This window comes from Physcomitrium patens, chromosome 10, assembly GCF_059467195.1.
Source record: "Physcomitrium patens ecotype Gransden chromosome 10, ASM5946719v1, whole genome shotgun sequence".
Lineage (NCBI taxonomy): Eukaryota > Viridiplantae > Streptophyta > Bryopsida > Funariales > Funariaceae > Physcomitrium > Physcomitrium patens.
The window spans coordinates 10,705,780-10,720,310 of NC_143419.1; the positions used below are offsets into that span (position 1 = coordinate 10,705,780).

The following is a 14,531-nucleotide window of genomic DNA, read 5'->3' on the forward strand; positions in this document are numbered from 1 at the left end:
ACATTTAATTGTATCTTTTTACAGGAAGTTAAAAACTCTTTAAAGCCTATCTAATTGCAAACATAAATGATGCATTTATTGAAAGATTTTTATTGTGAGCAAATTCATCTAGAGAAATGTATATGTGATTGATTTGGCAACCTATGATGAAATGACTATTACCAAGTAATTAAACTATAGTTGATTATTTTATATATGCATCAAGCTTAAAAATCCAAAAATAAAAAATCCTCATTGACAAAAAGATATAAAGAAAAGAAAAGAATAAAATATACATTTCAGTTCTACTTTTAAACTATTTACTGTCACATTTTGATTATTTCTCTCTACTTCACATCCAAAAATAAAACTTATAATTCTCACAATTATAAAAGAAATTTATTTGATTTTTGACTTTACTTTGACTTAGTTATGATGTATGTTTGGCACTCATATAAGAAGGTTTAACCAACCATTCAATCTACTTACAAAGAAGGTCAAGTTTTCTTGTTGACCCAGTTGATAGCAAGTCAAGAATTAAACTTTTTTCCTTCTCTCTTAGCAACTGTTATCTCCCATTATCTCTATTATCTATTATTCTCTATTACCAACTATTATCATGATGCACGAGCACAACAACAAAGTAGACCCATTAAGCATCAAAATAAATAAATACATAAATGAAGCAAGAATCCACACTTTCTTGAAGTGAGCAGCATTTAGTTGGATGAGTTCCAGGCCAAAGGCAGGCAGCCAAAATGATTACAGTAGAACCTCCTCCCCTTCAACACCACCCCCATAACACCAATGCTTAACAAACTTCAAACAAAGTTTCATAAAATAATAATTATAAAAGAATAATAAGGGAAGAAAATTAGAACAAACGAACGAATAAGGGAAGGAGGATGGGGAGCAGTTGATTGAGAGGAAGTGTGTGTGAGAGTGTGAGTGTGAGTGTGTGTGTATATTGCAACACTTGTGCAAGCTTCATGATGCCTCACTATCATTTGCTGCCTACTCTCTTGCTCTCTCTCTTTATTTGTCTTTGGAATCTTGTAGTTCAGAACTCGTGGCAGCACCTGCCGTAGCCGAGAGGAGAAGTAGAAGGAGATGGATAAGAAGGAGAAGAAGCAGCAGCAGCAGTCGTAGCAGCAGCATCAGAAGATTCCCTCCACTGATCCATCCTCCATCGTACATGTGTTGCACTCACACATTTGTAGGGTTCCCTAACTTGCAACAGGTGGCGATGGTGATGGTGTTGCTGGTGTTGGTAGAAGGATGGAAGCAAGCAAGCAAGGAAGCAAGCTAGGAAGGTGGCCGATCAACCACCTCTTCTCTTCTGCTCACCCTGCAATCCAAACTCTTCGTCGTCGTCGTCGTCTATCCAGCATTCTTCCTCCTTTTGCTCATCAACCCGACCTTTCTTGGCACTCTTCTCTCAAATTCTACCTTCCCCACAGTACCTGTTCTGGAGCTCAATGCTTTGAATCTCCTCCATTTTTTTCTTTCATTCTTTCTTTTTACTTCTTCTTTGCATTGCTTCTCTGACTATATTAGGTCAGCGGTTGCTGCAACTTGAAACATGGGTTACATCACGCATTTCAGGAGAAGTTGCTTTCGGAGTTCCACTCATTAGTTGTAGAGAATGAGCTGGAAATCACTCTCATGTAAAGATACATATATACAATGGTCCACTGAACCTTTTCTTTTCATCTGTTTCTAGTGTGACAATTAAACTTAATGAGTCGAGCATCGAACTGAATTTGCTTCTACGATTCGTGAGGAGAATGTACGAGAGAATGTTGAAGTCGTACGGCCCATTATATAGGTACCCAGCTTTGGGAATTTGGATGGAGGTAACAAAGGGGACTCAGTAGGTTGAGGGACGTCCAAAGGTTCTGTTCATTGGACTGGGAGTAGTTGGCACCGTGGGCTAGCAGGAGTAAGAATGCCCGCAGACTTAGGCGGACTGTGAAACCCACCGTTCGCGACGCGCACTCGGTTGTCTCGGAATTCAGGATCACCACCTGTAACGAGATCAATCTGACACGTTCAGGACAGCACAACACAATTCACCCATCAGACACACTCGGCGATAAACGGAAAATTAACCGGCTTGGCATGGACTTCATGTTCCAACGTTCAAGTGGAGTCACGACACGTTTCGCAGATTTTTACTGGGGCCCATGCCGTAAAACGCATGTTGAGTTTTGTGTACATCTGCTGACTGTGACGCATAATTCGAGAGCCAGGCGACGAAGACGGATCCCACCCTAAAGAAAAGCTTCTCTGACCTGCTGTAGACGCTTATAGAAAGTTTGATAGCCCTCACCCTAATTATATAGGCGTTAATTGATTTACGCCACTCCAAGTGTGCTTCAGTGAGTGGATTTATTTCCGCAAGCTTCGCTGCCTTAAAGGTCTAAGAGCATTTGTCAACCAGTTTCTGCGCATCGTGCATGGCTATCGTTGTGGATGTCCACTTTGTATTGGACTTTCAAATGGGTTCGCGTAGCAATAGGTTTTTTGGGCCATAGGGCGAGGTGATTAGTTCTGACGACTATACGTAGAATTTGTTTGCTGCCGACACAATGTCTATGGTGGAAAAAGGTTAATCATTAAGTTAATTCTGCTCGCCCGAATCAGCTTTAATCGCAGGAATTATGAGTTTTAACCGACCACTTTCGTCAACAGGGTTGAGGTGATCCAGATCCCTTGATTTATACTGCAACTGTTGACTGCTGATTACTGTGGGATCCTTCTTTGAACTTTACTTCAGCGGTTGCTAGGTGCCTGGAAGAGCTGCGTTGTTGAAAATTTCCATCGAAGAGGTTGAAGTCGTTTGCTTTTCAAGTGTCGCCTCTCGTAAACAACCGCTGTTTTTGCGCGATCCAGGCAGTGTAATCAGAGATTCGAAATTCCCCACATGTTTCTTCTCTGTTCTTTCGTATCTTTCATTTATTTCACTGTTTATTCAATTATTCCAGAAGATGATGAATGCAAACTAGTCACCAGGAAAGAGTACATTCGAGTGGGTGAGTCTTCCGAGCGTCAAGCCGTCAGTTTTGAGGCTTGTAAACGACTACTTCTAACTAGAAACAACCTGTGACAAGTGTGCTGAAATCGGTGTCGTTTTAGCTTAAGCCTGTTGCACCTGGACAGTGGAGTCTTACATGCAACCCTACGAATGACGAGTTATTTAACATTAACAACTCGTATGCATCTAGAGTGCTGTCACAATGGCTGCGGAGTGAGGATAACTTATTGGAGTTGCATTTGTTTCTTAAGAACGTGTCTTATAGTCCAGTAGGCCTCTTGAGTAATTTGTTGACCTGGGTTTTGATCTTCTCGAAACCGACCCTCTTTATGGATGCCACGGGCGCCAATGACACTTGGATCTGTCATTTAGCTCGACAGGTGGCGTCGAGGATATACAGAATAAGCTTCACTGCACTTTTAAGCCGGTCGGGAGGGACGTGGCAGTGAAGCCGTGGCAGATGCTGAGCATTGAATCCAGTTATTGGAAGAGCAATGTGGCATACCTCACACATTTGTCGTAGAAAGTTGAGAGCTTCGTAAAAGCCCAAAATGTTTGTAGAGATGGTGGTAGTGATCGAAGACTGCCTGAAGTTGTCTGTAGTGCCTTAGTTCGACGTCCTCCTTTTTCGTTGAGATAGCAATCATAGACATGGAGAGCTCTGCGAAAGTCTGAAAGAGGGAGATTCAAAACATGCGTGAACCAGAGGATTAATTCTGTGGATTAGTGAGGTTCTAAAGTTCTCAGGTATGCATCTTCACGTGAAACATCAGCTTTGATCTAAATTCTTTGCTACAACTTTATTCTCCAACCGTTGGTGTGTTTCTAGAGGCGGAAGAATTTAATCATTGATCTTCATGTTTTAGGGAGGTTAATGTTGTCCTTGCGACCGTTACTTCTTATCTTTTCTCTTTTTCCTTCCTCTTAGTATCATTTTAGTCTTCTGTCGATGAGGCTCACCACCAACTTCTGACGGTTAGGATATGTGTATTTGTGCTCAAAACAGAAGTACTGGTTGAACATTGGACTTGGGTTGGCGGGTGAAACGGAGGTGTAGTTAGAGTGATGCGTGAAGCAAGTGTAGATGTATGAAGCTAGTCGAAGTTGCTGATCTAGCAAAATGAGGGAATGCTTTTCTGTGCAAAAAGTAGCAGCGAGTTTATTGTGTACTTATTTCCAAGATAGTGGAATTTGTTGCACTTCTGCAAAAAATGGTCAGATGTAGAGACAATCATTTGTGGTGTGCGCAGGGGTTTAATGCTCTCGTATCCCTCTTGTTCAGGCTTCAATAAATTTTCGAAGTAGATTCGAGAGACAACCGGTTTGATTCTTGATTGATATCGCTACAAACACAAATACCTGAGAGGGAGAATCCGTCGCCACTTCTTGTCCTTGGAGATACGTATTCCATTCGACTGCGGCAAAAGAAGGGAATTAGGTAGTGTGAATGACGTTCCTTCGGTGGGGGACGAAAGAATGGAAGGCTCGAAGTACTAAAATTTGAATAATCAGCCACGCTCAGAGATACTGGCATGCTATCCGAGCATCTGCTGCAGGACTCTGCAACTTAGGGAGGAGGTGTTAAAGTAGCGAGAACATCTTTCCAGCGTTTGAGAGGGGGCTTACCGTTCAGCGATTTTCATTCAGGGGAGTAATCTTTGCTAAGAAAGGCTGTGACCCAATGGATTCTGTGATGGGGAACAATTCAGCTCATCCCAGCTTTAGAGAAGAAAGTGTAAGACCGTCTCTCATGCGCACTGACTCCATGAGCAGTGACAACTCAATTGATGCTGAAAACCTTGTTGATATCCCAGTCTCACCGAGTATGATGGTAAGCCCTCTGCACTTTAGCTGTAAGTGCCTTATAGTCGTGTGGATAATTAGGGTCGACTCGCAGGTTCGCTAGGTGGGTAACTAGGGTCAAGTATTTGCTGTTCCGCAGGACTTACTTCATGTTCTGTCAGGATTCAGCAGCTGTGTTGTTGGTAGTTGGTCGACTGTTTTGTAGGTATTCTCGTACACGAGAAACATCTTTTAGCGTGGATGTAAATCATGGCGGTTTGAATTCCTCAGGCTGCCATGCTTTTAAATGTCTTGTATTGATTGGCACCTATTTAGGCTTTCAGGAAGTGTAGGTGGTCAGAATTAGCATGGTTCACGATGGTGGAACTTTTATCGTGTACTGATTTTGGCATAACGCACTGAATCATGTTCCGCTGCTTCTCAAATCCAGCTATACCCAGAAAGTCTGCCTCAAATGAATCCCGACGAGCAGTTGGAGAACGAACTCAAAAAACATGATCGGAAACGATTGAGAAAGAAATGGAAAGGTGATGCACAACGAGTTGCAAACAAGCTTTCATCAGTTATCAAGAAACGCGGTCATAAAAATGGTGGTGACAGTTCGCCTTCCTTCTCGGATTCCAGGTCTTCATCTGCCATCCAAAAAAGGCTATTGTCTTCTTGTTGATGCATTTGGATTTCAAATTGTTCTAGACTTTGCGAAGAAGAAGATCTAATCTGCTTTTTGAATTGTACATGGGTTGGATGTCTACATTATGATTTAGATGATTAGGAGCTTTCAATGTGTTCGATAAATTATCTTTTGATCCTGACTCCTGTTAATTGACATCAGAAAGTACGTCTTTAGTCCTTCTTTCTTTCTTATTGACCTAATTCGACGAGCGGGTTGAATATGACTTCGAATTGGAATTGTTGGGATCGATTGCAATGTATTCTTCCATCTAAGTAGCATCATAACTTTGGAACATAATAGACATTTGTATTTCTGTAATAATTTGAAATGCCTTAACGGAATGTCAAGCTTGGAATTATCTATCACTTTACGCTCAAGAAGTGTCAGAGGCTGACAAACCCGTATGCAGGTCTACCGGGATAGATTCATTCCGAAGCCGAGATGGCCAAAGCTCGAGCGAGGTGAGCTGCGCCGATGACGATGAATTCATCCCTCTCTCGTTTTTTGACGATGATGGTAGAAACGTAGGATCATCTCCAGAAGACTTTCCGCCGCCATTACCAGGAGGAGTGGTTCTGGATCAGAAATATGCCATAAGTGCTAAGGCAATGAATGCGATTATATTCAAGCCAGGATCAGAATTTGTGCGGGATTTACTCCAGATTCAGAAGACCACTGATTATGTGGAAGAGCCGTGGAAGAAAGTAGGAAACGAGCCCATCAAAAGGTCCATCACCTACATGAGAGCTGCATCCAAGCTGGTAAAAGCAGTCAAAGCATATGAGACCCAAACATATCAGCGAGCTGACGACAAAGGATTTTGTATTCTAATCTCAAGCTCTACGCCTGATGTGCCCTATGGAGGGAGTTTTATAGTTGAAATGCAGGTAATGCTCATCATTTGCATATAAACTAAATTAGAATTTAACTGCATTGTGACTGTAATGTTGAATGTCCCTTTCTCTGTTTAATCTTTTTCAGTTATAATTTCTTGAGTTAAATCGTGAATGAGTTCCACGGAACGGAAGATAAGTTCAAAATTGTAGAAACTTATGAAAACCCTTACAATCCAAAGGGTCTGCAATTCAGGATGCCCCCTCATGTACATATTTCACGAGATAGCTGAGAATTATCTTACTTCATTTCTTGTGTAAGCTTACAGGTTTTGTGGGTTAAATCGAAACTTGCGTCTCATAGACAAGCTTGTAGTAACTTTCATGCCTCTTTTTCCCAGACGTAAGCTTTGTCTCTTACTACTCGACAGGCAGTTATTGTGGGGCTTCCCGACACAGCAAGTGGTGAAAAATGCTGTCAGCTGCGAATATCATGGAGACTTAATTTTCTGCACAGTACGATGATGAAGGGGATGATCGAAAGTGGTGCAAGGAATGGAATAAGAGACAGTTTTGTTGTTTATCGCGAGGTATCAATAGCATTCATAAACTTGTAGCTGTCACTATTTACATTATCGTTTCCTGAGCTTCCGTTGAGTAATCTCCATATTAGAAGCCCGCATAATGAAATGTTTCAAACTTACATTTTGTTCTGCACTCAGGAATGATTCTTTAATTGAATATAGGTTCTCTGTGTTTGGCAAACAATATTCGAGATCATTTTTAAGATACTAACTTCATCTTTTTGTTATTTAGGTTCTCTCGAGGCATGCCACTCCTCTTTCATCCAGTAAAGAATTACCTTCTGGTGGTGACGATGAGATACTCATCAGTGACTGGGAAATCGCGTGGGATTACTTTAAGAAATGGCATGTGCTCTTTGCATTAGTGTCTTTGATTATCATCTTGGTTCACATTGCTCTCGCTCCCCCCAAAAAAAAATGTGGACTTGAATTTTGGATAATCCATTTTCCCGATTCCTTGATGGAGCTGATTATGTCAGCGGTGGTTGTGATTCAAGTCGAGCGTTTAGCCATCATGATCTACTATTTTGTTCGGGCTCGCTACTGGCAATGTAAGTTCCATTGATGACTATAGAATCAATGATATCAGTTGTATGATTTGTGTCTATATTATTCCTATTGGTGCCTTTACTAATTGATGTTCAACAACTTCAAATTGTCCACTGTAGACATTGTACAATCTTAAGCTGATGCAGACATTGAACCTACGCAGGCTTTTGACGACACAAGGTCTAACAACTTCAATATTTTGGTTATTGATGCAGCTGGAGACCATGGAGTGAAAGCTCAGGGGGACGGGTGGTTAACATCAGTTACCCTGGTAGAAGGAGTAAACATTGCTCTCCCTGATTCTGGCACTCCTAGTCCATATGTAATATTTAGGTGCAATGGGAAAAGTCGAACCAGCTCGGTAAAATTGCGAACTTCGAACCCAGCTTGGCGCGGTGAGCAATTATAACCAATCTCATTGTTTGTGAACACTTAACGAAATATGAAGGTCTTTAATGAAAGAAGAAAACGAAACTAAAGCTGTGGTCTGATTTCTTTGTTTTCTGCAGAGATTTTTGAGTTCAATGCGTCTGATAATCCACCCACAACCATGGACATTGAGGTCTTCGATTATGATGGTCCATTTTCGGAAGCAGAATCACTTGGTTATGCCGAAATAAACTTTTTGAAACAAAGTGCAGGGAAGTTAGCGGACTTCTGGCTCCCTTTAGAAGGAAATAGTGCTCGGGCAAATGGAGCAAAATTGCATTTACGAGTATTTCTGTCCAACACCAGAGATACTGATGCTTTACCTGAGTACCTTGAACGGGTTGAACGAGAAGTTGGTTTGAAGGTACTTCTAAACAATTTCTCAATTAAGAGTACAGTGAAGTTCACCAGTTTGGTATTGTCGCTCATTCGTATCTTACTGTGTTATCCATGTGAATATTTTTCATCTAGTTGACTGCCTGATGTGATCTTCGGGCGGTGGTTTTTGATCTGACAATTTTAAATATTTGTTTAGAATTGAGTCGGGCTGACATTAGATTCTAGTCTTTTGTTTGTGTTCTAGAGTTTGCCAAAACCATATCCATGCTCACTCCTGGTCTTGATGGATTTACCATTTACAAAATTTCCCGGACAAGCGGGGAACTGATGATTGTGTGCTAATTTCGTGGTTTCTTATTTATGAATCGTTGGATAGTGCAGGTCAGGAAGCGTTCCGCTCAAAAGAACAATTCTTTTCAGAAGCTCTTCTCGTTACCTGCAGAAGAGTTTTTATTCAATGATTTTGCTTGTGCAATCAAGAGGAAGATACCAATTCAGGTACTAATGTTGGTCCAGAATTAGTAAGATATTGTGCATGAATTATGAGATCACAAGAAGTTGAGTTTTATGTTACCTGGGTAACTCCAGTTATTGTTTTGCTTCATTGGCAAGTTTATATATCAACTTCGAATAGTGAAGTGGTTTCACCATTTATATTCTAATTCGAATCAGTTGTCTTGCTGGACTGTAATATCTTCTGCAACAGGGCCGTTTGTTCCTGTCGCCCCGTCTGTTAGGATTCTACTCAAACTTGTTTGGTCATAAGACCAAGTTCACTCTTCTTTGGGAGGAAATCGAAGAGATCAAGGAGATAGCCCAATCTATCAATCCCTCAATTGTTGTGTTTTTGCGAAAAGGTCGTGGCTTCGATGCCCGACATGGCGCACGCGGTATTGACGGAATGGGTCGCTTGAAGTTCCAATTCCTATCATTTGTGCGTTCTGGGACTGCTTTCAGGTATGTTACGCGATTTGGAGACTACTTGGATGAGTAATGGAGGGTTTGGAAATTGTGTTAGTTGTATGTAATGAAATGTAGAGACATCTCTTTACTTTGTTTTAAACCTTGGCTTTTCTTTCATGTCGCTGGAGTTTTAGAGTTTGATCAGCTGTTGCGTGTGGGACCCTTTTAGTGGTGATTGTTGAATTTTTTACAGTCATGAACTTTCTTGCAAGTTGATACAATTATGCAAATTTCCAGATTAAGTTTGCAGATATGAAACTCGCAACGTGTACTCTTTAGTTGAGCATAAGATCTGGGTCAGCAGTTCAAATCCTCATTCGCAAACCATAAATTGTAGGATTCACAGACAAAGATTCTGATTTGGTACTCATGCGCTGGATCCCAGAGCCATTGTTGCGTTGTGGAAGAACAGAAATTTGAGTTTAGAACAGAAAATGGACATCATAGCAAATGTAGAAGCTGGCGACATGAAGTACTCTGTGGCAGAGCGACAAGCGGATGATCGTCAGCCTTTCCTGGGGATTGAAGATGCCTCTATGTCAGAGGTGGTTCACATGGAAATTCCCATTACTGTAAGCTATTTCTAGCTCATCAACTTCGAACAAGATAGTGGTTATGTATATTAGTGGACGAGTACAAGTTCATAAGTGGACGAGTGCTACATGACGCCATCCTGCACCTGTCTTACAAGCAAAGATGTTACTGTTCTCCCATTTATATTGAAATTCCTAAGCTGTAGTACTTTCATTGTGTATGTATGTAAAAGAAAATTTAATCAGTATACAAAGCAGGAGAAAAAGAAGAAGAAGAAGAAGGTGGAATAGTCAGACATTGTAACCATAACAAACATGGACTTTTGAATCTTGGAAATTATTAATAGAATAACCTTATGACTGGGAGTACTCGTAGAAAAGTTCATTTTAATGATAGAGAAGTGTATCCTCCCGGTTAGAACTTGGACTAACCATTTGTCGCTGAGTACTTGCTTGATCGAGCGGGGTTCTTTTCTGACTTTTTATCACTTTGTGGCAGGTTGAGAGTGTGCACGCAGTTATCCTGGATGAAAAAATGGATCGCGCTATAAGTGAGAAACTTGGTCTCTCGGACTACGAGAGCTCTCCATGGGAGATTGTTGATAAGAAGGCTCAGCTTGAAATTCGGCGTCGTCATCGTAGTTACAAACTTAATCGTCTTATCACCCAATTTGGGAGCAAAATATCTTGTGTTCAGCAGAAAAGTCTTTCCGTTAACTCAAAGAAATTGGTCATCAACGAGATACTGACACTTCATGATGTGCCATTCGGTGATCATTTTCAAGTAAGCCTTTCTTTCTCCCTAGATTTCGTTCTATTTACAATGTCTGGATTGCATGTCTATCATCCAGAGTTGTGATGAGAACTAATTTCCGTGACTAACGAGAGATCTCACGTTGGCTTCGCACCTCTGATTATGATTCGTAGATACAAACTCGTATGGAATTTGAGACTCTATCTATGGAACCAATCACCACACACTTCAAGGCTTTTGTTGGGGTTGCATGGCAGAAGGCCACCGAGTTGGATCAACGGAAGATGACAAAGAACATATATGAGCACATCACAAACCAGTATCAGGCTCTTGTAGAGTTCATTGTTGAGGAAGTTCAACAAGGGAATTCTCCTCGGAACCCCCCCATGAACGATGATTCTAAAAGAATTAATGGAGTTTGAAACTGAACTATTTCATACCTGACAGTGGCTTTTCAGACGCAAGTGACACGCGTGTTGAGAGACGCTGCAACTGGCGTGGTAATTATGGAAGTGCTTAGGCGCAACGTATGTGGATGTCTTCAAGCTTTATGAACAAATTCGGCACTTCATGTAAAGGTTAAAATTTAGAATGCGGTTGAAGAACACGAAATGTTGCCTCCCCTGGTAATTAGTCTTTTTAGTGCAGTCAAATAGTGCATTGACTAGAACCTTTGAAAGGACTCTTGGGTTTGTACCATACTGTAGGGATTGTTTATTCGGTCAGTTTTATGAAATTATGCGGTCCTCCAGGGTCCTGAAACATTACACTCCATTGTTAAGTTCAAAGTACAACTCGGTATATTTTTCTTTCTTCAGTCAAAAATTGTGCAACAGAGAAACATTTTATCATCAGCGTTTGTTCCATGCAAGTATTAGTCGAATTCGTACACATTCTTCAGATCATTTTAACGTATATTTGCGAACTCGATTTAATCTTGAACATCAAAACTTAGACCCTCACTATAGAAGAACAGCATGGAGATGTGTAACATGAGATCAAGTTGCTGTAAAGTTGAAGCTACTTCTTTGACCTCATATCAAATGTCAGCTTCAAACTGTTACATGAACAGCCTAAGTTTGACCAGTTCTAACACTCAAGTACACTCGTTACAAAACATTTCAAAATGCAAGTGCATAATTCTGAAACCCAACTCAGAATTGAAACTCAGAGATCCATTGCTTTGAAAGTGATAGAATTCCAAACTTATGGAGTTTCTAATAATACGACTTGCTTAATCTTGCTTGTTGAATGCAAGGCTCGAAGCTTCCATTAAACAAGATGTAGCTATATACATTCAACCTAAGACGAAACCAGCCATATCCCAGAACTTAAGCTCCAGCTCCAAAACCCGCACACAGGCCTGAAATAACATTTATGACCACAGTCAGCAACTGCGAGCACCCGTCCGATACATTGAAATCTCTTGAGAACTCATAGCAGGACAAGATCTTAAAATTGTTCTTGGCTTATCAATAGGTCGCTTGTATGTTTCCATTGCCATCGAATCAAATTGGACAAAATAAGTGGGCAGTTTTAGACCCAAAGTAAGACAAGTGGGTATGCAACGCACAAGCAAAGAGAAAATTAAAAGCTGCCAAGAATTGCCGTGGACAACATTTGAGACCGCCTTCATTGCATTAGCAGTCAAATACTCTCAAATTTGGCAGCTGAGGCAACTGCGAGAGCTCCTACCTTCATTTTGAAGATCAGCAGACATAACTTGTGTCGAGGTAAAGACGGGATTTAATGACCAGAGATAAGGGAACCTAGTACTGCTGCCCTGATGAATTGGGTAAAATATTAGCCTGCAAGGAAAGTTGTGGTGCATCAAACAGCAGAAAGGAATACAATCTGTGAAGTTATGATTATACCTCATGAGCTTGTTTCTGCTCATCCTTGGAAGCATTCTCAAGGGCTTTATCCACCAGTTTCATCAACTTTAATGTGTAGTCATGAAACTCTGGGCTCCCCCATCTCTTGACTGTACTAATAAGCTCAAACGGCGTTTTAGCGTCTTTCTCCAGGCACGACATAAAGCTGACGCAGTACACCAACTCGATGAGCCAGAAAGCAGATATTGCAACTGTGAATGGAGTGTCGCTGCCCTCCAACTGCTTCAGAAATCTGGTTGTCAAGAGGCAATTAAGACCAGCTATAGAAAATCAGGTTTGAAAACGAAAACGCGACATTTAATCTAATTACAAATTTGCAGAAATGAATGAAATTGACTCCTAGAAAATTTTGGTAGGAAATAGGATGGCGGAAAGCGCGATGTAAAAGCGGCTGCCTCACGCGCAGTAGTCCTTGTTCGGTTGAAGAAGCGTCACTCTCTCCAGAAAGATTTGCCAAAAATTTGCCTCCTTGCGAAACCACGTAATTTCGCTCTCCAGAGCCGTGATTCCTCCCAGAATGATATCCACGTCGCATTCTGGTGAATCTCGAGGCATTTTCACCAACACACTCGCGACGAAGCGAACAAACTCCCTTACGAAGTGGTAGTCTTGTTCCTGAATGACAAGAATACAGAGCACACAACTTGTACATGAGTTCGGATTTCTAATCCACTTCAAATTCGACATGCTAAACCCTGCTTCCTACACTCACACCAAATCAATCAAGAAAATTTAAATTTTAAAAATGACACTAAGGCAGATTTTAAAAAATACAAATTCTCACCATCCAAAGCTTAAAATTTTGGGCATCGATGGAGCCATCTCGAATACTCGCAATGAAGCTGTGGTTAGTGGCAGCCGAGTAGAGATCGTGGTTCTGTTTCAAAAAATCCGCTGTAAACGACCCTGCCTCCATATAGCCCAATATTTTGCAATTCCTTAAGCGCTATCGCTACCAGATTACTCAGACACAAGACTTCGGAATTGAAATCCTCCTAGCTCACGGAACATTCGCCAAGATCATATATTTTTTACAACCCACAATCTGAAACTGCATTTGAATACTGCTAATGCAATCGTCAACTGAGCACACAAGGGGAATCTCTACGAACGGTCCACCTCGTCTCATGCCCGAGATTGATGACGTAGATGTTACACGTAGATGATACACGTGGAGTTGGAGTAGATGATACACGTAGATGATACACATGAAGAAGAATAACGAGCCCTCGTGACTTTCATTGATTCTGCCCTAATCCCTGCATGCTTATTCTTAGTTCATGTTCCCTAAACCTGGTGCTTGCAAGAGTAGGAGGATAAATCGGAGTGAAATTCATAAAGAATTGAGAAAACAATAGTAGTAGAGCCACTACACAAAGGCAATTTTCAAAAAGGCTCAAGCTACATGCACTCTAAGTTGCTACATGCACACTTCATATTGCTGTATGCATTTTCAAAAAACATTGGAGGTTTTGATTGGTTGAGTGTTGTTCTATTGACCTTGTCACCTAACACAACTACTGACTGATTAGGAGGTGGCAGCCCCTCCTCTGGTAGTCTTGTTGATTGGTTAGTGAGTAGCATCAAGGAGCCTTTAAGAGAGAGCCTTGAGGAAAAACAATTTTAAATCTGTACTTTGTCTCAACAATGTTTTTACTAATTTTCAAACATCACTAAACCACAAACTAGAAGTTGGTATAATTCTAATCAAACTTTAACCAATTCAAAGTAAATTTAAAAGAAATTACAAAAAAAACACAAATAAATCATAAATTAATTTTAAAAAATAATAATAAAGAAATATTTAAAAATACATAAAAATATAACCTTAAAGAAATAAAATTAAGCTTAAAAAAATATTAATTTTTTTTAAAGAAATAACAAAAAACCATAAAAAATATTAAAAATAAAAATCCTAAATAAATCTTAAGTAAATCTTAATCAAATCTTAATTTATTCCTAATTAAAATCTTTATAAATCTTAACCAAATTTTAGGTCAAATCCTAATTAAACCTTCATTGAAATCTTAATTAAAACCTTAATGAACCTTGACCAAATCCTAGGTCAAACCCTAATTAAATGTCAAGGATATCAATCTTAAAGAATTAAAAGATCAAAACACTCTTGTATCACTTGAAAAGACTAGATAATCACTCTAA

The 14,531-nt window shown here is 40.3% G+C and overlaps 2 protein-coding genes across 5 annotated transcripts; one reads left to right on the forward strand and one right to left on the reverse strand.

The window, feature by feature from the left end:
* Positions 1-2,443: 2,443 nt before the first annotated feature.
* LOC112287782 (C2 and GRAM domain-containing protein At1g03370) lies at positions 2,444-11,381 on the forward strand. 3 transcript variants are annotated; one of them, XM_024531178.3, is made up of 13 exons: positions 2,444-3,763; positions 4,299-4,847; positions 5,250-5,443; positions 5,902-6,379; positions 6,757-6,915; positions 7,142-7,460; positions 7,674-7,853; positions 7,968-8,251; positions 8,608-8,724; positions 8,933-9,183; positions 9,575-9,761; positions 10,222-10,506; positions 10,650-11,381. In XM_024531178.3, exons 2-13 carry the CDS (start codon positions 4,698-4,700, stop codon positions 10,896-10,898), a joined length of 2,853 nt encoding a protein of 950 aa, XP_024386946.1. In that variant the 5' UTR covers positions 2,444-3,763; positions 4,299-4,697; the 3' UTR covers positions 10,899-11,381. The 3 variants fall into 3 exon arrangements, with proteins under 3 accessions (XP_024386946.1, XP_024386948.1, XP_090109856.1); XM_024531180.3 differs by having other exon boundaries at positions 10,734-11,381; XM_090253730.1 differs by having other exon boundaries at positions 3,599-3,763; positions 4,267-4,847.
* Positions 11,382-11,633: 252 nt separating this feature from the next.
* LOC112287783 (bifunctional TENA2 protein) lies at positions 11,634-13,389 on the reverse strand. 2 transcript variants are annotated; one of them, XM_024531183.3, is made up of 4 exons: positions 13,156-13,389; positions 12,772-12,986; positions 12,351-12,603; positions 11,634-11,839 (listed from the first exon to the last, which is right to left on the reverse strand). In XM_024531183.3, exons 1-4 carry the CDS (start codon positions 13,285-13,287, stop codon positions 11,774-11,776), a joined length of 666 nt encoding a protein of 221 aa, XP_024386951.1. In that variant the 5' UTR covers positions 13,288-13,389; the 3' UTR covers positions 11,634-11,773. The 2 variants fall into 2 exon arrangements, with proteins under 2 accessions (XP_024386951.1, XP_090109857.1); XM_090253731.1 differs by lacking the exon at positions 11,634-11,839 and adding an exon at positions 12,028-12,259.
* Between the last annotated feature and the right edge of the window lie 1,142 nt (positions 13,390-14,531).